This window comes from Vigna unguiculata, chromosome 2 (assembly GCF_004118075.2).
Source record: "Vigna unguiculata cultivar IT97K-499-35 chromosome 2, ASM411807v1, whole genome shotgun sequence".
Classification (NCBI taxonomy): Eukaryota; Viridiplantae; Streptophyta; class Magnoliopsida; order Fabales; family Fabaceae; genus Vigna; species Vigna unguiculata.
Genome location: NC_040280.1, coordinates 9,450,275 through 9,474,785, shown reverse-complemented (window position 1 = coordinate 9,474,785; position 24,511 = coordinate 9,450,275). Strand labels below are relative to the sequence as shown.

At 36.7% G+C, this 24,511-nt stretch overlaps 2 protein-coding genes across 2 annotated transcripts; one reads left to right on the top strand and one right to left on the bottom strand.

Annotated features, from left to right (window-relative positions):
* The first annotated feature begins 8,093 nt into the window (after window positions 1-8,093).
* On the top strand, window positions 8,094-11,640 carry LOC114169365 (uncharacterized protein At1g26090, chloroplastic). Its single transcript, XM_028054503.1, has 7 exons — window positions 8,094-8,334; window positions 9,460-9,603; window positions 9,698-9,772; window positions 9,880-10,070; window positions 10,148-10,319; window positions 10,400-10,819; window positions 11,433-11,640. Exons 1-7 carry the CDS (start codon window positions 8,152-8,154, stop codon window positions 11,562-11,564), a joined length of 1,317 nt encoding a protein of 438 aa, XP_027910304.1. The 5' UTR covers window positions 8,094-8,151; the 3' UTR covers window positions 11,565-11,640.
* Window positions 11,641-11,959: 319 nt separating this feature from the next.
* Window positions 11,960-22,349, bottom strand: LOC114169357 (protein CHUP1, chloroplastic). Its single transcript, XM_028054496.1, has 9 exons — window positions 21,954-22,349; window positions 21,814-21,869; window positions 20,955-21,683; window positions 18,943-20,310; window positions 18,717-18,848; window positions 18,407-18,588; window positions 18,101-18,212; window positions 17,840-17,983; window positions 11,960-12,316 (listed from the first exon to the last, which is right to left on the bottom strand). The coding sequence occupies exons 1-9, from the start codon at window positions 22,036-22,038 to the stop codon at window positions 12,215-12,217; spliced, it is 2,910 nt and encodes a 969-aa protein (XP_027910297.1). The 5' UTR covers window positions 22,039-22,349; the 3' UTR covers window positions 11,960-12,214.
* Window positions 22,350-24,511: the final 2,162 nt, after the last annotated feature.

Sequence of the window (24,511 nt, the reverse complement as noted above, 5' to 3'; positions counted from 1 at the left end):
GTACTTAATAAAAGAAATGTTGGAGGGGACAAGGCTCCCCTTGCCCCTTATATCTTCTACCATTGAATATTGATATAAGGGAGGACAATGTTTAGGTGGAAAATCATAATAGAAATGTGGGCAATTCAAGGATGAAGGGGAAAAGTTTTAAAGGTTGAGTTTTGAAGGGGAAGAACAAAAAAGTGAATAGTAAGAGATAGGAAGCTGACATTCTTGCTTACTTTGTGCCTTCTTGCTTCTATATGTGTATGATGAGTTGAGTTAAATTGTGATTATTATATTTGGAAGTTTAATAGAGTTTTTATTTGAATTATGTTGAGATTTTGATAAATTGACAATTAATTTGGTGATAGGGTTTCAAAGGGTGTTTTTTAGGAAGAGTATTTATGATGAAAGAATATTTTTTTTCATGATTTTATGAGTTTCATGGGTATAGGAGTGTCTGAGTATCTTGGGTTAATGGAAATTAATTTTATTGATTGTATATGTATTGTGTTAAATTATGATTACAAGGGAAGCTGACTCCTTTATGGATATTATGTATTGGAAGGAGTGGTATGATAAATGGTAAATTTGATTATTTGATTTGATGATGATGATGATATGTGTAAGGGAAGTTTACATGTCATTTGTTTTGGTGTTCATATGATGTTAAAAATATGTTTTTGAAAAGTTTTGGGTAGATGATAAGGAATTGTGTTAAGTTTTGTTATGTATTTGTGTGGGTTGTGTATATTTGTGAATTTGATTGAATGCATATGACTTGCTCCCTCTAAGCATTGTGTGAGCTCTAATTAAATATGAGCTGTTTGTTAGGGCTAGAATCTTTTGAGCCTTGTTTGAGGCTCTGTGTCAACACCCATTTTCTTCTGGGTGAACAAATTTATTTTCCAAAATCAAATAAAAAATATTTTTTAGTTAATGGTAAAAAAAAAGGTGAAACAAAATTTTCTTCAAATATTTTCAAACTTTAAGTTTAGAAAAAAAAAGAGATGCAAAAAAAAGGAAAAAAAGAAGAAGGAAGAACCCAATTTGTTATTAATTATCACACTCCTTCTCATGAGCCTAACAACCCAATGTATTTTCTACCTTTGTTCCTCCTAGAGAAAATAATGATATGATTCTAATAATTAGAAGCAATATCTCTTCTAATGATTAGAATCAATATTATTGATGATGATTGATATTATGCTATAATTTGTTGTGATTTGATTTCCGTAATGTGCTGCTATCATGACCAATTTCTTCTTTATATTGTTCGTTGCAATTAAGGCTAGGATTACATTGATATTGCAATATGTGGATATAAATACACAATTTTTCATATGAAAAAGGGGATCGGAGGAAAAAAAAAAAGAAAATATTCTCTACATTTCTATCTTTCTTATTACCACTCACACAGTCACACCTCCCTTTAATATCTTTTTGGGAGAAGAGAAAATTTCTTATTAGAGGAGGTAGGAATAAGAAGAAGAAGAGAGACAAGGAAGTTATAATATAGGGGACAAAAGAAGGAGATTGATAAAGAATAAGAGGAACCGGGAAGTTTAAAAGGTATGTTAGTGCCAAATTTTTTCATTTATTTGTTCCTAAATTTTCACTATATTTTGTTTTAATGTTAAATGTTTTTATTTCTACACCTACTTTTGGCCTTTTTTTTCTTATTCTAAAAATCATAACAAAAAATAGTTTTTCTCATTTCTTTAATATTTGCCCAACACTAATTTTCAAAATTCTTTTTTTCTTTAGAAAATATAAAAATATATATGTATATATAAAAAACTAAAATAAAAAATGTTTTCTTTGTTTACTTTTTAATGTTTGTCCGACCCCTAGCGTCGCATGACACTCATCTCCAAATAATTAGAAATATAAAAAAAACATAAAAAAGCTTTCAAAATTATAAAAAAAAAGTCAAATCAACAAGTTTTCAAAAAAAATTCATAAAGAACTATGTAACCCTAATTCTCCATCATGAATAGAGATATGTAGGAGCGAGGATTAATCCTAGTCAGGCCTAAAAAACCAAAAAATTTATTTTTGTTTCTTTTGTACATTTTTTTATTATTATTTTTGGGAAAAATAAACATTTAATTAAAGGTACCATCTTGGGACGAAAGTTGTGGGTGCTAATACCTTCCCCACGCGTAACCAACCCCCTGACTCAAAATCTGGTTTTTTGCAGACCTTGTCTTATCTTTTTGGTTTTTCCGTAGTTTTCCAGAATAAACTATGGTAGCGACTCCACACTATGTTTTTTTTTTCAAATTTTACTTTTTGTTCACTGTCCAATCGGGATTTCAGTTGCGACACTCTATTTAGGGTAGCTCCTAGAGTGGGTACCTTGAGAGAATCCCTCTTGGTTGGTAGCGCAATGGAGTGAAGGGTTATTAGAGTGTCGAAGCCAAAGGACGAATGTCTCTATGTAAAGAACTCTATTGACTAGTGTTTGATACTTGGTTCTTGAGTGTCAAGGTTAGAGGACATATGTCTCTAGACTGAATGAACTGAGGCTTGGTAGTGAGGGTTTTGGAGTGTCGAAGTCAGAGGACAAATATCTCTAGGGTCTATTGATTAATGTTTGATACTTGGCTATTGAATGTCAAGGTTAAAGGATTGATGTCTTTGGACTAAGAACTCTATGAGCCAAAGCGTTGTCGGGGTTTGCTATGAAAAGTTATATATTTTTTTAAAATTTCTTGGTTTTTAAACATTAAATGAGTTCATTTTCAAAACTGAGGTTTTTTATTGGTGATGTTAGCTCACTCTTCTATTTTGTGGTTGTAGTTTTCACTATAATGATCATGATTTATCACGGGAGCATATAAATGATTGTACATGTATTGAGAAAGATGTACAACACTAAATAGAGTATTCAATGTCGAGAGATGTTAGGGTAGTCCTTTAATCATATGTTTTTCCTTTTCAATAATGTTTATGGTTGTAAAGCTATTTTTATTGAGATTTTCAATAAAATAGGAATAGAGTTTTATTTTAATTATGTTGTAATATCATGGGTGGATATTACTTGATAAAATATAATTTTATTGAAATTCAAGATAGTAAATAAGGTTCTCAAACGTGGGAAAATTTAAAACTTTATCGCAGTAGTTATATTACGCGGTGACATCATTATTACAAGCTCATAGTAGAGAAAAGTCTCATAAAGTTTATTACAACTGTCTGAAATTAAAACATAGAGTAAATCATCCCATGATCTGCCCCGCTCAGTCCCTACGCATCAGCATGCTCACCTGGATTCACATCTGCTCCTACGTGACAAGTGACACGATCATCACCAAACACAAGTAGAAAGTGTGAGCTGAGAAAGAAAAATAATACAATCAATACTTAATAAGAATCGACCATCACCCAACCTATCTTAGCTAATTTTTATTTAATGACTTCTTAATAACATTCTAGCCCAATCTCATAACCTATATGAGATAGACTCATTCATCACCTCGGTCATTAGGGATTATCATGCTCCCACGAACCTACCCGCTTGTGGTCCAACCCTACGGACCTCCCCGCCCGTAGTCCAACTCTACGAACCTGCTTGCTCGTAGTCCAACATGCATAAACACCTACTATGAACCTCCCCGCTCATAGTAGCCTCAAATATGAGCACAAAACATACGAACCTCCTCGCTCGTATCCCTACACAAGAGTACAAAAGATACGGACCTCCCCACCCGTATCAATCACGCATCTCACATCTCTAAATCAATACTACTCATGAATCCATATATCTCATACCTCATTACACCATTCATATAGCCTTATAGACAACCCACCCATACATAACTATCTCAACAATTATTTTATTCATTTAGTAGTTCACACACACACACACACACACACACACACACACACACACATATATATATATATATATATATATATATATATATATATATATATATATATATATATATAAGTGAAAAGCCTCCAATTTGTCATTTTCTAGACTCTTAAGATATGAAATCAGTTTATCACCATCAACAATGTTCCTTCTACTCTTTTTTTCCGATCCATGACTCAACAAATACAAGTTCCATATTAAATATATAACTTTAACCCATTGCATCAATACCACCAATTGAACACCTATACATCATACAATCATGCATTACTCGAATCAACAACATACCCAATAACCCCCAAATTCATTTTCCCACTAAGCCAACCCAAAACTGAGTGCTGGCCAACCTTCATCGCTTGGCGGCACTTATCTACTGCCAGGCGGTGCATCAAGATTCTGGATATTCCAAATTTCCTTACACCTACTGGAAAACCCAAAAACCCAATTTTCGCAATCAACATTCCAGATGCAATTAAACCACAATATTCACACATCCAATCATGCATTCAAATTTTGATTCATCCAACCCAACATTACTACTATCAATTTTCCAACTTCTACACATTATAAATTTACAATCAAACCTAAACCCATATTAATCCTGTATTTGCCCACAAACCCCAATTTATCAAATCACCCCAACATCATACATTATCATCCAATTATGCCAAGGAACATGTTACCAAGATCATACAATTGCAGAATGCCAAACACATCACGGAAACATCAAAAACGCATCGAACTATGTGATTCAGTGCATATCGCTTAGCGATTCTTCATTGTCGCCAGGCGGTTCATTACAGAACCCAAAAAACCACGTGAAAATGGTTGTGTCGTCTAGCAGGACCTTCTTAGCCACTAGGCGATTTCTGGACAGAATTCCAGAATTTACGAAAAATCGCGCAAATTAGAAAAATAATCAAACATTCAAACCAATCATCATCCAGAACAAAATTAAAGGGAGACAATACAAGTAAGGACAGGTCTCCTTACCCGATTTCCTTGCTTCTAGTGCACTCCCAATGATCCTTTCTTGTCCCCAAAGCTCCAACTCTTGTTACTACTCTAAAACTCCTTTCCAGCACTCCTTTTTTCTCCTTAAATAGAAAATTTCATTTCTCTCTACCTTTCCTTGCTGCCACACTCTATGACTCTTTGCTTTCTCACTCACTCTCTTCTCCCTCTGAATTTCCAGCCTCCAATACTAAAACAAAAACTTAATTAAAAATTAAGTTAGTGGTCATTAACTTGTGCTTTTACTTCCCCAACTGCCTCTACGCTGCCCTTCTGATTTCTCAGAGGAGCTCTAGTGTTTCTAGGCTTTTCCTTCTTTAGCAAAAACATTAAACATAAAAATATAACTTATGCTAACCAAGGTTCGAACTCACATCCTCCCACCCCTCAAGCATAACCACAACCATCAAGCTATCATATATTTCATTTTTAATTCACATATATATATATATATATATATATATATATATATATATATATATATATATATATATATATATATATATATATATATATCGTGTTAAGTCCAACCTCCGCATTCACAATATATTTGTAAAATAAAACACAATTAAATAAACATACAAAGGACACACACAAGGCTTGAACCCAAGTCCTCTCCACCTAACCAAGTACTCTCATTCACTTGAGCAAGCATTATTCCTTGTCTGAAGCTTATCAAGAAATTCCCTTAAGTTATTCTCAACCTCTCATTAAATCATAGTAAATCAGAGTACAAAATCAATCTCAAATTATTAATGTTGATTCTAACCATTAACAAATCATAGTACAAAATCAATCCCAATTAGTAATATTGATTATAACCATTTTGAAGAAATATTTCTTCTAATTATTAGAATCATATCACTAATTTCTCCTCCAAGAACAAGGGTAGAAAGCAGGTTGAGTTGTTGGGCTCATAAGAAGGAGTGCAATAATTAATAACAAATTGGGCTCTTCCCTCTTTATTCCTCCTTTTTTTTCTCTTTTTTTCATCTTTTTTTTTCTAAAATTAAAGTTTAAAAATCTTTGAAGAAAATAATGTTTCACATTTTTTTTATTTATTTTTTATTTTTTTTGAAAATAAATTTATTTATCCGGACGAAATTGGGTGTTGACACGCACATTATCTACTTTACTGTTAATGTGATGTTCATTCTTGGTATGTTTGTTGTTGTGCGATGCCGATATGATGTGTTATAGTAGCGTGTGGAGTGATGTTATCGTGAACATCCGTGTTAATTTGGGAAGTATTTTAAGTCAGGGTGTTCGACCCAGACCGATTACTTGTGGTAAGGGTGGGGAACTAAAAACGAATTAATCATCAAGTTAAGGGTGTTCGACCCAGGCCGCTTACTTGTGGTAAGGGTGCGGAACTAAAAACAAATTAAACATCAAGTTAAGGGTGTTCGACCCAGACCGCTTACTTGTGGTAAGGGTGGGGAACTAAAAATGAATTAAACATCAAGTTAAGGATGTTCGACCCAGGCCGCTTACTTGTGATAAGGGTGGGGAACTAAAAACGAATTAAACATCAAGTTAAGGGTGTTCGACCCAGGCCGTTTACTTGTGGTAAGGGTGGGGAACTAAAAATGAATTAATCATCAAGTTAAGGGTGTTCGACCCAGGCCGCTTACTTGTGGTAAGGGTGGGGAACTAAAAATGAATCTCCTCAGTTGGCTTCCTCCCGGCCGATACATGTCATTTGTGGATATCTCGGTGTGAATTGGTTTGGATCCGATGGGGGTTACCTGCAGAAGAGACTCCGATGCTCAAGTCAGCAAAATCTCTTAGAAAGTCAAATCTTGTAATTAGGAGAGTAATGAATGCGTACCCTTAATTGTTGGGGTCCATGCGTATTTATAGATTATTAATTATGTCTGGCCACGTCATGGGCTAGGCCCCTATTTGGGCCATAGGTGGGCCTGGGTCTTAGGTTAGGCCCCTTAGTTTGATTATCGTGGGCGTCAAAGGCCTTACTGGTAGTGTCCCGAATATGCTAAGTTATTGCTAAGTTCGTGTTTAATTAATCTTAGTTAGCGGCTTAGGCCAGTTACTTCTTTGGCAGTTTGGGCCGGGTACTTATCATTCGTTCATACATGGCGATTATTATTTGCGTCCTTGGTGGTTACGTAGATGGGCTTTATAGATATAACTTGGTTTGGCCGGCTAGGTGTGGTACAAATATAACTTGGCTAGGCCGGCTAGGTGTGGTACAAAAATAAATGTTTTGAAACAAATTTTCTTAAACAAACATTTTAAAAGACTATTTTTCTCTCTCTTCTTCCTCTACAAATATAGATGTCAAAATTAGTTTCAACCTGTGAGTCAATCCGGCTCACCACGGGTTCGAGCCGGGTTGGATGGAGAAAAATTCACTTTTTCTAAAAGTAGGTTGAACTCAACCCGACTCACTTAATCCACGGGTTAAACGGATTCGATGCGGGTTGAAGGTGGGTTGAGCCATTTAATCCACCAACATTTTTTTTTTTTACAATTTTTTTATTTTTTTAATAATTATTAATTACTCATAACTATATAAGTTCACAATTTCGTAGTTTGAAATGTTAGAATATTGCTCAAACAACCATCTTATAAACAATTTTTTCTAAATTAGCAAGATAAAAATGTGTAGTTTTTTTATTTATATTTTGTTGAATAGCGTGACAACAAATGTGTAATATACTTTCTTGCAAATAATTCATCATATATTGGTGGTGAGCATGATAAAGGCATTGGTTCTTGATTTTCCTGTGATTTTCATCTCATAGGTTGCTTAAAAAATTATTTAAATTTTAATACTTAAAAATAACTAATTAATTTTTTTTAGGTGGGATGGTGAGCCAATCTACTTAACCCACCAACCCGTGGTGGGTTGAGCTGGGTTGCAAAATTTTTGACTCACTACAAAATGAGGGTTAGATTCACTTATTTTTAGTATGGTTCATGGTGAGCCAACCCATGTGACCCAAGTTGACTCATTTTGACATGTCTATCTACAAAGAACAGGTGTAGCGGCGGTGGGGTGATATATAGTAAGCGAAGGTATTCTACTTTTTTTCTACTAATATGATGTGGGTTTAGTAATAAGGAGCCTGGAGGAAGAAAAAGCCTTATGAATTTGTTCATGCAGGCTGATTGGGCCAATGAAAAGGGCCCAAATTAGGACGGAAAACATTATGACCCGTGTAAGAAGTAACCAGTGTTGGGTGTGAAGAATACATGTGTGTTGCTTGAGTACATAGCGTGAGAAAGAACTGAGAAAATCCTAATCTATGGGCACTGTTTCATCCTTCTCGTTTCCACCTCTTATCGGAACCTCCATTTCCCGTTCCTCAAATTCGCGTCTCGTCGTTGCGGCTTCCGAGGGCGGTGCCTCTTCCTCAGCCACCAAATTGCTCACTTTTCTCGGCAAAGGTGGCTCAGGCAAAACCACCGCCGCTATTCTCGCCGCCCAGGTACATTGTCCATCTTCAATTACGTTTACAAATTAGTTTTCGTCTCACATTTCCTACCTTTTCCTGAACATTTTTGTTTCCTATCATCTCAATGTACTTAGAAAAAAAAGGAAAAAAATGGATTAATTACTTTTTTTTTTTAATTTCATCTTAAAATGTTTAAAATTGGGTTTCTTTAAGTTAATATAATATTTTTATAAAATTCATTTCAACATTCGTTATTCATGTAACTTGTTACTGTCACAGAATTACATTTTCTGTTTCTTTTTTACTAAAAAGTGAGATGAAATTAAAAAAAAAAACAACAACTTACATGTGCATAAGTAGAGTGTTTGTTAACAAGCTAGAGAGGAAGAATTATATTTTTCTACTTTATCAAAACGGTTCGCATCTTCAGGTTGTACATTGCAGCTCTTTTGCTTGCAATGCGGGAATGTGTTTTTGCACATTCGTTTATGCGAGTTTGTGAGCCTGAACATTGAGAAGAAAAAAGAACAAGAAAAGATGAATTAAGGTGTGTTGGAACATGGAAGCGTGTCTAAATGGCACTTGTGGTTTCAAAAATAACACGTCTATTCCACGTTCCAATCCAGGAATATGGTCATTAATGAAGTTTCTTGTGGACTCTATCAGGGAACCTAATTTCTTCGTTAATTTTCCACCTTCTCTTCTTCTTCACATTTTCCTATTTCTCGGAGAAGCACATAACCTAAGGTCTGTTTAGTTTGAGAAAATATTTTGTGTTCATTTCTTTTTTCCACAAATAATTGTGAAAATGTCATTTTTGTTTTTTCTGTTTCCTATTTTCAGAGATTTGTATAGAAAACAGTTTAAAAAACAGACATTATGTCGTCGATATTTCATGTATGACTTTTTAATATTGGAAGCAAAGGGAAAATTCGGTGACATTATTGTAATTATTCGTTCAAACTGGAAACGAAAGATAGAAGTATATCTCAAACTAAGGAGACTCCTACTTCCTTTTTGTATTTTTGTTGAAGAGAACTCCAGATTCTTTGTTTTTCCAAAATATATACTGATAGAAGTCGTAGTTATCCAAGTTCATGAGTTGAAAAGTAATTAATCTACACTTTCTATTTTATATTTCACGAGCCTTTATTTCAGCATTATGCTTTGGCTGGGCTGAATACATGTTTGGTCATACATGGCCAAGACACCACTGCTGACTACCTTCTCAACTGTAAGATTGGAACTTCCCATATGGCATGCAACAAGAACCTTTCTGCTGTTAGGTTGGAAACAACCAAAGTGCGTATTGCTTTTTTCTTTTCCTTCCTATCAATAAATCACATTATATACTTTTACTTTGAGTCTAAAGGAATCTGTGTATCTGTAACTGCAGATGCTTCTTGAACCTTTAAAACTTCTGAAGCAAGCAGATGCCCAACTTAATATGACTCAGGGCACACTTGGAGGGGTGGGTACGTAATATGTTTTCAATATCATATATTATCCATATTGGACGCATTCCCTTGATCCAGCTTTTATAGATGGGTTATATTCCCTTTTCTGTCAAATAATCAGATTGTTGGAGAAGAGCTTGGCATCCTGCCTGGGATGGACTCTATCCTTTTGGTACTTGCACTTGAGAGACTTGTAGGGTTTTTGGGGATTGCTGCATCAAAGAGTCAAGAGGATAAATTTGACTTAATAATATATGATGGTATCAGCAGTGAGGAAACCCTGCGAATCATAGGTGGAAGCAGTAAAGCAAGGTTATTAGAATTGCTACATTCTTGAACTCACATGCACTCTCTTATCATTATCTTTGGTTTGATATTGTGATTTTCAGATTGTACTTGAAATATCTCCGCACCTTGGCTGAGAAAACTGAACTTGGGAGATTGGCTGCTCCTTCACTACTGAGACTTGTGGATGAGGCCATGCTAATAAGTAGCAGCAGATCTTACTTTAATGGGAAAATGAGTTCGGAAATATGGGACACTTTGGATCAAATGCTGGAGGTAAGAGTAAACAACATTTTAAGATAATCATACCTTTCACACAAAACTGTAATTTTCTTTGTTGATTGTGTGTTGCCCAGAGAGGATCTTCTGCATTCTTAAACCCACAGAAATTTGCTTGCTTCCTTGTGATGGATCCGAACAGTCCGACATCAATCAATTCTGCATTACGATATTGGGGATGTACAATTCAGGCTGGTGCTCAGATTTCTGGTGCTCTCGGAATCACCTCTCAGCAAGAAAATTTAGAAATATTGGAAAGAGCAAAGAAAGAGTTTTCTCCTTTGCCATCTGCTTTCATTTCAAGATTGTTGATGAATAATCCTATAGATTGGAGCAGAGTTCTACTGGATACCGACAATGAAGATGCTAGGCATCTTCTTAATTCGCTAACAAGTCAAGTTGTTGTTATGCCATCTCCAGTTAGATTTGATATAAAAAGAAGATCGGTTACTCTCTTTATGCCAGGTTTTGACAAATCAGAGATCAAGCTGTACCAAGTATGTAATGTCCTTCTGTTTTTGTGATTTTCTTAAAACCATGATATTGATGACACTCCCTTTGAAAGAATTTAAGAGATAAAAATTGAGTGTTTATTTGCTTTAGCTTTTAGTACAATTGATTTTGAGTTGTTGAACATCATTGACATCTTTGTTTAAATTAATTTTAGCTAAAGATTTTACATTGTAATGTGTGTCGATTTGGGAAATTGATTATTACTGTAAATAGGCTTTTAATTGTCTTTATTATGCATGCAGTATTTGTTTTAAACCTTTAACCTTCTACATTCACCAAGGTTTTGGCCAACTTCCTGGTAGATAATTATGAATTTTTGTATAACAGATGATGGAATTACGACTTGAATTGTGTACATTTCATTAAATATAAAATATCATTTTTTTAACTTTAATGTTTTTGATTGAACTGGATAGCTTGAATCTTAAGGTTGTATTGAATGTTTATGTTTGACAAATGTCAAACAGTGTTATAGTGCGCTTCTCTTTCTGTCACAAATGCTGCTCTTTACTATGGTGCAAGTTGGTGCATAACTTAATTGAGAAGCTGATTGTTTTTTCTGTCTGTCTGTCTCTCCCTTAAAAATGCCGAATGCAGTATAGGGGAGGATCTGAGCTGTTGGTAGAAGCAGGAGACCAAAGACGTGTCATTCCTTTGCCTCCAGAAATTCAAGGAAAGGTTGGCGGAGCCAAATTTGAGGACAGAAGTGTTGTTATTACATTGCTGTGACCTTACTATTCTTTTTAATTTCCTCCTTTATGCATGCTGATAATTATCAGTGTTTGGAGGAGGTTTTTTTTTTTTTTTTTTTTTTTTTTTTTTTTTTTTATGTAAAAAAGATGTGAAATGGGGGGAGATAGCCCCATTACAGCAGAGGCAATTCTTAGACATTTTTTGCATGACTTGCTTTCATCAGTGGTCATACAATGGAACAAGAATGGCACATTATTGCTTGTTATACATCAACACCACATATATTTGGAGAATGCTTATTCTTGTTTATGCTGGTGTAGGAAGTGTCTTTTTTCCCGCTTTGCAATTTACTTCTTGTAGTTATAGGCCTTGAACTGTCCACCCAGAATAATCTCGTGGAGTTTGAGTGGCTGCGAGACCTAAGCATTTGATGACAGTATTGAATATTATTCATTTGAATTTCATATTGTACGGAAAAAATGAAAGTAGGCAGAGGTAGGTAGGGCTCATGTCGGGGTTCAAATTGTCAATTACAATATGATTCTCGTATCATCATTGTGTAGCATCCAATATGTATAGGCTATGCAAATTGAAGTAAAATGAAATATACAGCTGAAAAGGCAACATATATATGAGAGATACAGCTACAAAGGAAAAAAAAAAAAGAAAAACTTCTTATGGATATTCTATATTTCTGATTTGTTATCTTCGCTAGCCTGAGAGTTTTGAATGCGGCTCCTCAGGTCTTCAAAAGCCTTCATACTCTCTGCATCGAAGCCTCCTGCAAACTGAAAAGAGTTCCACACTCTCATTAGTGTGTTATTCGGGCTCTTTATGAATTTTTCACCCTACGAATTTCACATACATATTAAATAGCTGTTGTAAACGTATGCAAATTCATTTACTAAACATGTTACTGGAGTTGCTTTGATACTAGCATGTTTCTAGTGACATTTTTTTTTTCGGCAGAAAATTTTAAAAGCATCTTCAATGACTTTAAAGATGTAACATAAAATGCAATGGAATGGTATGTTGATACAGACCCAAATACAATTGGGTTTAAAGAGCCCATGATCCAAGAAGAGAATGGTAAGAATAGGTGGGGCAGGGTGTATGAGAGGAAACGGTCTAGGAAGAATGACGTGGCACACTAGGAAGAATAAGTTGGTTAGAAGAGAGAGAAGAAAAGGGGGGGATGGTCTTTTTTGGAGCAGGACCATTGTAGTTGCTTCTTAGGAGCTTGGCTCTGGGCAGTTGGATATTCCTATCCTTCTGTATTTTTCTTGTTTTCAATTAAGTGGTCCGACCTGCCGGATAATTCTTTTATCTAGAAACAATGCCACCGAAGAGAAACAATGCTCAGGGAGAACCAGCAACTGAGGAGCCGGGAGATGCGAGAGTAGAGCTTGTAGTAGGAGAAGTCACCAAGCTCAAAGTCGTAGTTGAGGAGCTTGTTGCACAATCATTGCAGAACCAGAATCAGATGGAAACGTTACGTAAGGAGGCCGCTGAAAATCAGATGAAGCTGCTCAATCTCATGTCAACATTTTCGAAGGAAATTGAGGAAAAAGGTGAAGGCCAGGGATCAGTAACAAAAGGAAAGTCGAGTCCTGGAACAGTGAAGTCCAGTGGGAATCGAAGTTTGAGACAACTCGAAGGAGATGATTTGGAGGAATTTCGTCAATCGATGAAGAAAATTGAGTTACCATCGTTTTATGGGGAAGATCCAGCAGGGTGGATTGCTAGGGCTGAAATTTATTTCAACGTTCAAGAGACACGAGAAGCTGTTCGAGTGAGTCTTGCTCAACTTTGTATGGAAGGGGGTACGATACATTTTTTTCAATCTCTGTTAAATGAGTATGAAAATCTGTCATGGGAGGACTTGAAGAGAGAGTTATTGGAGAGGTATGGTGGAAGGGGAGAAGGAAGTGTTTATGATCAATTGACCTCGTTGAAGCAAACTGGGGTTATGGAGGATTACATTCGAAACTTTGAATGTCTGATTGCTCAGGTGCCTAGTATGCAAGATGAGCAATACTTCTCGTACTTTACACATGGATTGAAGGACGAACTCCGGGCAAGGATGCGAAGTATACATGTTGCGAATCCTCTTTCCAGGGGACGAATGATGAATGTAGCTCGTGCTATTGACGTAGAAATCTATGGTAGGAGCAGGGGGTGGCAGGGAAGAGGTGAGACACGTGGAGAGGGAAAGACCCAACTTGGAACTCGACCCGTTTCGCATGTGTTGGGTAAAACCGGCCCATGGCAGAATAATGGAAGTTGGGGAGGAAAAGGGTCAAGCCCAAGTGCACAAAATGATGGGGGTGAGAACAGCAAAAATGGGCCCAAGGATAGAGGGGCTCGTCACCTTTCTTATCAGGAGTTGTTGGAAAGAAAGAAAAAGGGTTTATGTTTTAAGTGTGGAGGTTCATTTGGACCGCTCCATCAGTGTCCCGTTAAACAACTTCGGGTCATAATGATTGATGAGGAGATACGAGTTGAATGCGAAGAAAATGAAGAGAAGATAATAGAAGATACTGCAGATGACGTTAACGATGTCGAAGGGGCATGTACTGCATTGAGTTTGTACTCTATGACGAAAGGGAAGGAGGAACAACCACGAACGATGAAGTTGCGAGGAAAGGTGGGTGAAATCCCAATGATGTTTCTAGTAGACAGTGGAGCAACCCACAACTTTATCTCACGGAAGTTGGTTGAAGCCTTGGGTTGGGAATGGGAAAGGACGCAACACATGAAAATTTTGATGGGAGACGGGCATAAATCTGAAACTCAAGGTGTATGTCGCGGAATGAGGGTGACATTCGATGAAGGGGAATTTGTACTTGATGCTTTTCTCTTCGATTTGGAGGACATGGATATGGTATTGGGTATGTCTTGGTTGACCACATTAGGGGAAACTACGGTGGATTGGAAAAGGCAGATTATGAGAGTCAAAACGGATCAAGGAGAGAGAGTGTTAAAAGGAGCACCTCGTGAAGATTCGTTGTTGGTGTCAATGTTTGGCTTGTTGGAGGAAAAAAGGGAAATAAAAAAGGATGGGTTGAGCCAAGAACAGAGACGTGTGCTAAATGATGTGTTGCAGAATTTTGCGGAGGTGTTTGATGAACCCAAGGGGCTGCCACCTGTACGTGCGAAGGAACATAGTATCAACCTTCAACCAGGGCAAGGTCCCATTAACGTGAGGCCGTACCGTTATGCCTATCACCAGAAAAATGAAATTGAGAAACAAGTGAGGGAATTAATGGAGGTGGGTCATGTGAGGCATAGCCAAAGTGCATATTCCAACCCAGTTATTTTAGTAAAGAAGAAAAACAACAAGTGGCGCATGTGTGTGGATTATAGAGCACTAAATAAGGCCACGATACCGGACAAATTTCCTATTCCAGTGATAGAAGAGCTTTTGGATGAATTACATGGGGCCAAATTCTTCTCAAAATTGGATCTTTGTTCGGGCTACCATCAAGTGCGGATGAGAAAGGAGGATATCCCGAAAACAGCCTTTAGAACACACGAGGGGCATTACGAATATCTCGTAATGCCGTTTGGGCTTATGAATGCCCCTTCCACTTTCCAAGCACTTATGAATGAAGTATTCCGCAATTGGCTAAGGAAAGGAGTATTGGTGTTTTTTGATGATATACTCATATATAGTAAGGGCTGGGAAGAACATTTGCAATTGCTGGAAAAGGTGTTGAGTACGTTGAGGGCCAATAAGTTATTTGCGAACAAGGAAAAGTGCACGTTTGGGCAAGAAAGTATCGAATACTTGGGTCATATTATATCGATACAAGGAGTTGCGGTTGACCCAAATAAAGTGAGTAGTGTTATTGATTGGCCTATCCCTACGAATGTGAAGGGAGTCCGCGGGTTTTTGGGGCTTACGGGATATTACCGTAAATTCATTAAAGATTATGGTAAGGTAGCAAGGTCCCTCACGGAGTTGACAAAAAAGGATGGATTCAAGTGGAATGAAAAGGCCCAAGAAGCTTTTGAGGAGCTTAAAAGGAGGATTACTACAACACCTGTGTTGCAATTACCAAACTTTAATGACAAATTTTTTTTGGAGTGTGATGCTTCCGAGACAGGAATTGGGGCTATCTTAATGCAGCACAAGAGACCTGTTGCTTACTACAGCAAAGCGTTGAGTCCCCGTAACTTAACTAAGTCAGCATATGAACGAGAATTGATGGCGGTGGCACTTGCAGTACAGCATTGGAGACCTTACCTGTTGGGGCGGAAATTCACTGTGTTTTCTGATCAAAAAAGTCTCAAACAATTATTACAACAACGTATTACAACGGGAGGGCAGCAAAATTGGGTGGCAAAACTCTTGGGGTACAATTTTGAGATAGTTTATAAGCCGGGGAAAGAGAATCGAGGAGTTGATGCTTTGTCTCGTAGCAAAGATGAAATGGGGCTGAACAATATGATTTATTTCCCAGTATGGTTGGATTGGCAAGAGCTCAATACTGAAGTACATGCAGATAAAAGGTTGCAAAAAATAATTGAAGAAGTGCAGCAAGGACGTGGCGAGAAGTTCTGTGCGGGATTTGTTTATAAACAAGGAGTACTTTATTATAAAAATCGCCTAGTCATTTCGGAGAAATCTGTTTGGATTCCGAAATTTTTGGAAGAGTTTCATGCTATTCCTCAAAGTGGTCATTCAGGGTTCTATCGTACATACAGAAGGATAGCAGCAAATTTGTATTGGAAAGGAATGAAGAGAGACGTCCAACAGTATGTTCAAGCTTGTGACACGTGCCAAAGACAAAAATATATTACAGCAGCCCCTAGTGGTCTTTTGCAGCCATTACCAATTCCGGAGAGGGTCTGGGAAGACATTAGTATTGACTTCATCACGGGATTACCAAGATCAAAAGGGTTTGAAGCAATCTTGGTGGTTGTAGATCGATTGACAAAGTACTGTCATTTTGTGCCTCTTAAACATCCTTATAGCGCGAAGACTCTTGCTGAAATTTTTGTGAAGGAGGTAGTGCGGCTACATGGAGTTCCGAATTCTATTGTGAGTGATCGAGACCCCTTATTTATGAGTGTATTTTGGAAAGAGTTTTTTAAAATGCAGGGAACCAAGCTGAAAATGAGCACAGCCTACCATCCTCAAACGGATGGACAAACGGAAGTAACCAATAGGTGTCTTGAAACGTATTTACAATGTTTCATCACTGATCAACCTAAGACTTGGGTGATTTGGATGCCTTGGGCTGAGTTTTGGTTCAACACAACTTACCATGGATCTACGGGAATGACTCCTTTTGAAGCGGTGTATGGTCGACAACCACCCAAGATTGTTCAAGTGGTTCAAGGGGAAGTGAGAGTGGAGGCTGTCCAAAAAGACCTTGTAGAGAGAGATGAAGCTTTGAGGCAGTTGAAATCTCATTTACTCAGAGCTCAGGACAGGATGAGAAATCAAGCAAATAAGCATCGTAAGGAGAGACATTTTGTTGTGGGGGATTTCGTCTTTTTGAAGTTGAAACAGAACAGACAACATTCTGTCATGAATAGAGTGCAGTCAAAGCTGAATGCTAAATATTATGGACCTTTTGAGGTTGTGGAGAAGATAGGGGAGGTGGCATATCGTTTGAAATTACCACCATCTTCGAAAATTCATCCCGTGTTTCATGTATCCCTATTAAAAAAGGCAGTAGGAAAATACAAGGTAGAGAAGGATCTTCCCAAAGGGCTGGAGGATGACAGAGTCGAATTAATGATACCAGAGGCTATATTGGCGACTAGGAACAACACAAAAGGGGGGGAGACCAAAACACAAGTATTGGTACATTGGAAGGGGCAAGATGTTGAGGAGGCGACTTGGGAGGATACGATTACCATCCACAACCAATTTCCGGAATTCAGCCTTGAGGACAAGGCTCTATTTCAAGAAGAGGGTATTGATACAGACCCAAATACAATTGGGTTTAAAGAGCCCATGATCCAAGAAGAGAATGGTAAGAATAGGTGGGGCAGGGTGTATGAGAGGAAACGGTCTAGGAAGAATGACGTGGCACACTAGGAAGAATAAGTTGGTTAGAAGAGAGAGAAGAAAAGGGGGGGGGGGGGGATGGTCTTTTTTGGAGCAGGACCATTGTGGTTGCTTCTTAGGAGCTTGGCTCTGGGCAGTTGGATATTCCTATCCTTCTGTATTTTTCTTGTTTTCAATTAAACTGGATCAGTGCATTCGATTCTCAATTTCTGGTTTCTTTATCCTTGCAATTTAAATACTTATTATATGTGTTTACGGCAAACGAAACAAGGGCTCTAGAATTTACCTGATGGACACGGAAAGCGAAACGCACGCCTTGCAGAATCAAAAACTCTCTAGCCGGTTCTTTTTCTGGACCAGATAATGCATCAAGTTCTGATGCAACACGTTTCATGTACTTCCTTGCAAGTTGTACAGAAGAAAGCTTGATCTGCAATGGGAGTGTAAAAACAAAGTAACCATGTTAGTTGCATCATCCTTGCAACGTTATAATGAACCAAACTCTAGTGTGAACCGAAACACAGTTTTATTAGTTTTAGAAGCATACCTTGCCTACAACTCCTGAATCCAATAGCCAGTTTACTGGGATTCCAAATTCTTTGTACCGTGAAATAGCCATATCTCTCGTACGCAAGAGTGCATATACGCTTTGCTCCACTCTGGAAAGATAAACATAGCAGATATAAAGAAATGAGTAGATGAAAAGAAGTAATAGTGTAGCTGTAGAGAACTACAAGAAACCTGACATAATAAGGTCATGTTCAACATTTTTTCGTCTTAATGGATATATATGAAAACTATTTAAAAAGACTTTTCAAGAGAAAGAGAATATATAGAAGAAAAAGATGCATACTTTTCAAGCAATGAATACATTTTCTTCAGAGCAGCTTCACATGGTAGATTGGGATCATCAATGAAGGTGGAGACTCGGTTCTCCAACTTCATCAAATCCTGATATTCAAAAGCTGCCTCCCTTAGTGCATCTGCTTTCCCTTCAGGCCAGTCAAAGTGCTTGAGGACGGCTCGTTCATCAACCTTGCATAACGAATAAAATGAGATGATAATTTTTCTAAGGAAAAGAAAATAAAGAGGTTTTCCCAGAAAGGAATGGTTAAATTTTTCTATGCTTTCTCATAAAGTTACACTTAGGAATATGCAAATACCAGGAAGGACAGTTCCTCATCCAGCCAGTTCACAAAGGCCACCAAATCATTGATATCTGAGAAGGAGGCTGCTCGAACTTCCTCTGCCAAGGACATGACAAAATCACCTTGTGTTTCTACGTCAGCTTTCACCTGATTGTAAATATTTTTCAAAACTGAGTTATGCCTTTAGCTGAAAAATGAGAAAAAAAAAAAAATAGCAAAGTAGACGGAAGATTCAACATACAGCTAGGAGGAAAGATGATCTATTCTCAATTTCCCCAATCATGTTGCTCCTAGCATCAGATGCATTACTTGTTGAAGAAACTAAAAGTGTTGAAGTATCTTTCTTTGCCTCCCTCTTCATCAATGATTGATAAAATTCAACTAGCTCTGGAGCTCTGTGAACTTTGTCACCACCCATTCCCCCTCTTGATAGGCTTCCTGGGGGAGGAGGAGGTGGAGGTGGTCCACCTGGCGGTGGCGGTGGACGTGGAGCACCTGGAGGAGGAGGAGGAAGTGGTGGAGCAGATGGTACTCCATTGGCAGGATTTGCATTTGTGGTAGCAGCAGCAGCACCAGATGGCTTAGGAGGAGGCCTAGGCACCCTAGTAGGCCTTTTCTCAATGTGAGCAAGCTTCATCTTGCTGATGGTTTGATCTTCAACATTCTTTCCATCTTCAGATTTATCATTTGGTGTGCCAGAAACAACTGGTTTCTCCTTAATTTGAGTAAGCTTTGATGGCAAAGATATAGGATTTCCTCTTTCAGCCTTAGTCATATTCAAACCTGAATTGTCACCAAACTTCTGCACTCTTGCTTTCTCTGCTTTTTCCTTAATCTGTTTTTCCCTTGCCAAGGCCAACTTGTGGCGATCTTTATACGCAGGGTACTTCTCATCCATGGATCCATCCACTGACTTAGACATCAATTGGAATGAAGCAGCAACTGAGTTCAAGGAATCACTGGATGTAACTCTTCTCATGTCAGTTGGAGTTTCAGGAGAATCAATAGATTCCTGATCCCTGAGCCCAAAACTGGTGATGGATACACTATCTCCAGCATTTCTTATCATTAAGGATTCTAGTGGACCCCTCGGTTTCACACTCATACTCATTCTCCTTGGAGAACCTCCTGAAAAGGATCTTGCAGGTGATGAAAGAGCACTAGAATCATCTTTGCTTTTACCCCATTTCTTAAACTTCTGGATTAGGCTAGTTTTCTTGCTAAGAGTACTGTATTTGCTAGTAGAGCTATCAATGGAAGCATTGTCAAAATCTTCACTTCCTGGTGAAGAAGGATGGGAGAAATTGCTCTCAAGATCTGTGTCCCCTTGTCCACGTTCTGATCCAGCATATTCTAACATCAATTGCTTAGCTTTCTCTTGTGATTTCGGGCTAAGACTCTTGCTGAGATCACGGGCTGATACTTTTCCTTGCGGTGTCTGGTAATTTCTTAGCTCATATCTCAAACATGCATTAACCCAACGAAGGTACACAAGCTCTTCAACCTCACTGAACCTGTTCATCTGCAGCCCTTCCACTTGCTTTAGCAGGTCTTCATTTGCATGCCTCAGGTTACTCACCTCCTCTTTTGCCTTCGCAACCATTTCAGTCTGCAGTTAAAGCTTCTTGATATGAGTCACACTCATTGTTTGTGCTTGTACATACACACTTGTTAAACACTAATACATCACAACCAATTTATATTCTTTACTGTTTTCCGTGTTGTTCTTCTGCCTTCTGCCGTGCATCAAAATAAACTAATGGATACTGATTCTGATGTTTTAAAATATGTTAAAAAGATTTTTAAAGTATCGACATCATTATTTTTAATGCCACAAAAGTACAGTACCAAAAAACCCAATTGAGAATCAGGACTGCATCACAACCATGTTTCATAGCAGTAGTCAAATAGAACTCAAGCCAATTGATGTAGCTTGCAAAAGAAAGTTATATTCACATTAAACTATAAACTTTAAGTGAGTACTTGAATTAGATAAATACTTTATTGGTTAATGTTCCGTTTGGCAGTTTTTATTTGGTGTCACTGAAGTTGCTATATGCTTTCAACAATCATTTTTAGTCAAGGGTACTTAAATGTTCATTTGATAGGTAACATGATGCCAAATAATTGACTACAAAATTTACACTTCTGGGTGATTCAAAATTTCAAAAGTCTGCTGTTTTGGTTAGAAGAAATTATATGAATCTGTTAAACTCAATGATGAAGAAAAGAGGTCCACTCAGGGATTCAAACCTCTGTCATATTGGAGAGCTCTGCCACTTTAGATTCAGCAGCATCGAGTTTAACGGTTAACTCTCGTTTTTCATGTTGAAGTTCTTTGTTTCTTCTCTTAAGCTCCACCACTGCAACCTCTAGGTCATTCACAGCTTTCAGTTTCTTTTCAAGTTCAGCATCTTTTCTGGCAGCCTCTTCTTCTTTGACCTGCAGACCCAAAACTTGTTGTTTAAGCAACAGCAACTGGCCCTTTGTTTGGTTAGCCTCAAGCTGTATCTGCCTCTGTAACTCCTTGATCTTGTTTCTAGCCACCTCAAGTTCTCTCTTGGCTGAAGCTCCTTGTGTGAGTTCTTCTTGGAGCTTCTTCCTCTCTGCCTGCAAGGAATTGATAGTGATATTAAGCATGTCTATTTCCACAGTCTTAATTTTCAGTTGCCTCTGCAACTCCACAATGTCTGATTCCTGCTCCTTCAGACCATAGTACTCGAGCAATTCTCCTTCCAGTTTCACTTCCCTCTCCTCCAATTCCTTCACAAGTTGTCGCAATCTCTCAAGTTCACTTTCATTGTTTGCCATCTCAATTTCATAAACTCTGTCTTTCTCATCCTTATCTGGTGGTAACGGAAACTCAATCTCCCCAGACAGAAGATCTTCAAATTCTGGTAGAATATCATCTTCAAAGTCATTGGCTCGATTTATTATGCTGCTAATTAACTTAACCTCCTCTTTCTCTTCTTCTTCCTCCCTCTGCAACACACCAAACAACTTTCATTTACACAAATGATGTCGAAATGAGAAACACACAAATTTGCCAAAGAAATACTCATAGCTCTAACAAGACTAAAACTTTATCAAAAATTCAGCTTGCTGAACTCACTTCTTTATCATTAAATCTTGTGACATGTTCCTCTTCTGTGCCCTCATCTTTATGTTCTGAGCCAAAATGAGGAGGAAATTGAATTAGCAGATTGAAAATTTGAAAATAAAAATGTAAAAAACAGACTTATCTACAAGTACCTGGATTTGAGCTTCTGACATTCAGCTGCTTAACAGTAAAAGCTGCAAGCGAAGCAGCAACTATGAGTCCTAACCTGACTATCATGAAGCTTTAGGTGATGTAAATTTTCTAACTTTGCATTTCTTCACAGACAGCAATTTCCAGAACCACCCTCTACCCATTTCCTAAAATCGCCATAACAGATTTCTCCGACCATTAGGGTCTCCAACTGGGGCAGAAGTTGGAAGAGATAAAGTCAGAAACACATGTCAGGAAACTTAATATATCTGCAAATTCATTGGTATTTCCCACACAATTGACTTTATCATCTTATCAGGTTTATGGAACTTTCTGTCAGAAACAACAGCAGCCACCAATAACTAGAGGCCAGCCATTTTCTGAAGAGATTGATAAGTTCGCATTTTGTGTAGTATAATATATATTAATTTGTCACCAAATTTCGCTCAAGAGAATATTAACAGTTAAAACCAGCCAGAAAGGAGGAACAAGAGTGACAAGGACCAGTGACAGTAGTAAAATTGGAACAAAGACATGTTTCCCCACTGTCTATGTTCTTTCTTTACTTGGTTACTTATTCTGGTCCTTCAATAATACATTGTCTCTTATTTAAGGTGGTTAGACGTTGGTACCGTTTATATCAGAAACCAAATCTACCTATATGTTCGAGCCACATTTAAGTATCCACGTTAGGTAGGAAAATAAATGTTTTTTGAAAGAGTAAGGGATGACCATAATATTTTTCTCCATATGGATTTTTTTTTTTTGAATTTTTGGTATTGTTCTTTTTTTCTGTCATCAAAATATATTAATAGATATTGATTTTGAAATTTTAAAATATATTAAAATTTCTTTTAATATATCAAAACTAATATATTTTGAAGTATCAGCAGATAAATAATATTAGAAAAATCAAGAGAAAATCTAAATTTTTTTAAGTATCCGTGATAGTTATTTAGTAAATATGAATTGTGATTTAGTGACAATCTACGTATAATAAATAAACAGGTAAATAAAGCTTATTATAAGTTTTATTGACAGAATACTTTAATTATGATTTTGTATTATTTTTATTTGTCATGTTAAGTTTTTTATAATTGAACAAATATTTGTCTTTGTATAGATCTATCCTTAGGCTTCCAATAGTTTTCTTTTGAAAAAGTAGAGGAAAATAAATAAAAACATGATTTTGCAAAAGAAAATTCTCAAAGGGTACCTTTAGTGGTTCTTATTCTAGGATAGGACCCACAAAGAAAATTGCTTGATCAAGGAAGGGTTGCAATTTGTCTCATTAATACGAGTAAAAGTTTTATGGACAAATGGGTCCAATCAATATTAAGATTTTTGAAAAAATTAAGATAGGAAAGTTAACATAGATGCTACGTTTGATTAAGTAAAGGGTTATAGTTGAAGTTTAGTTGCTGGAGTGAAGCATATGGAAGTTACTCTCTACATAGCGAAAAGGTTTATTGGACTGTTTAGGGTAGAGACCCACAACAATTGTTAACCTTTTTGGCACTTCATAAGAACTTGTTGTCTAAGAGGGTGTTCTGTGCTAAGGATAAGGTTTGTTGCATTGCATGACACATAATTAGGATTCGTGTCTTCCAAGGAATTTTTCTGCTGCAAGGTTACTTGCATGGCACGTGATTTTTTTTCTTTTCTCTAGGTTCAAAGCTAAATTTGGCTCATGTCAGTACTACAAAGAAAAGTAAAAATATTGACGGGGAAATTTTCCAATAGTAATATTAATATAGTTTATATATTGCCATATTTCAATGCCATTTAAGATAGGATTTGATTTATTTTATAATACATCCAAGTGTTTATGTTTAGTCTTTAACGAAAGTTTTGTTTTATTTTTGGTTAAATTATGTTTTTTGTCGTCTCCATTTTCGTAAAAAAATATTGATTTAATCTTTTTTTTATTTATTTTAATTTGATCCTTATTTTAAGAAAAAAATAATACAATTAAGTCATTTTTCTTAATATTGTACTAATCACGTATTGTTAACCTCAATTTGATACATAAATATAATTAATTTGATGTAATTGGTTAACCTTTTTTTTTCAGAGGTTTAATTTGAATTTCATATTTTTGTTTTTGTTATTTTTTGGTTTAAATACCTTTTAGTCCTAATTTTTGTACTTTTGTTAAATAGGTCCCAATTTTGTTTTTATGCTCAAATGAGTCCTAATTATTGTCAATTTGATTCAATTAGGTTCTAATTGGGTAACGTCATTTAAATTGGTAACGTTGCATTGTACAATTGGCATTTATGTGCTACGTGTTTTTAGTTTAATGAGATGTTTAATGACATGTTTAAACATATTTTTTTTAAAATAAATGAAAAGGAAAATTAAGCAGAATAAAAACACAGGCAGATAAAAATAAAAACACAAGTTGGGGTTTTAGTAAGAAATTTGGGGATTTAGGTTTGTTCGAATTTGGGGTTTTAGTAAGAAAATGTGAGATCGCGCTTGGGTATCAAAATTTGGGGTTTGCAATTGCGATTGGGGTTTGTGATTGCTATTGGGATCATTAGCGAGTCAACAAAGA

Excerpts from the sequence above, each read along its gene's own strand:
- LOC114169365 (XM_028054503.1), top strand. The coding sequence starts at position 8,152 with ATGGGCACTGTTTCATCCTTCTCGTTTCCACCTCTTATCGGAACCTCC. Across the intron at positions 10,071-10,147 it reads GGTGGAAGCAGTAAAGCAAG|ATTGTACTTGAAATATCTCC; the intron begins GTTATTAGAATT and ends TGTGATTTTCAG. Across the intron at positions 10,820-11,432 it reads CAGAGATCAAGCTGTACCAA|TATAGGGGAGGATCTGAGCT; the intron begins GTATGTAATGTC and ends TGCCGAATGCAG.
- LOC114169357 (XM_028054496.1), bottom strand. The coding sequence starts at position 22,038 with ATGATAGTCAGGTTAGGACTCATAGTTGCTGCTTCGCTTGCAGCTTTT. Across the intron at positions 18,589-18,716 it reads ATGAGGAACTGTCCTTCCTG|GTTGATGAACGAGCCGTCCT; the intron begins GTATTTGCATAT and ends TCGTTATGCAAG. Across the intron at positions 17,984-18,100 it reads ATTCAGGAGTTGTAGGCAAG|ATCAAGCTTTCTTCTGTACA; the intron begins GTATGCTTCTAA and ends CTCCCATTGCAG.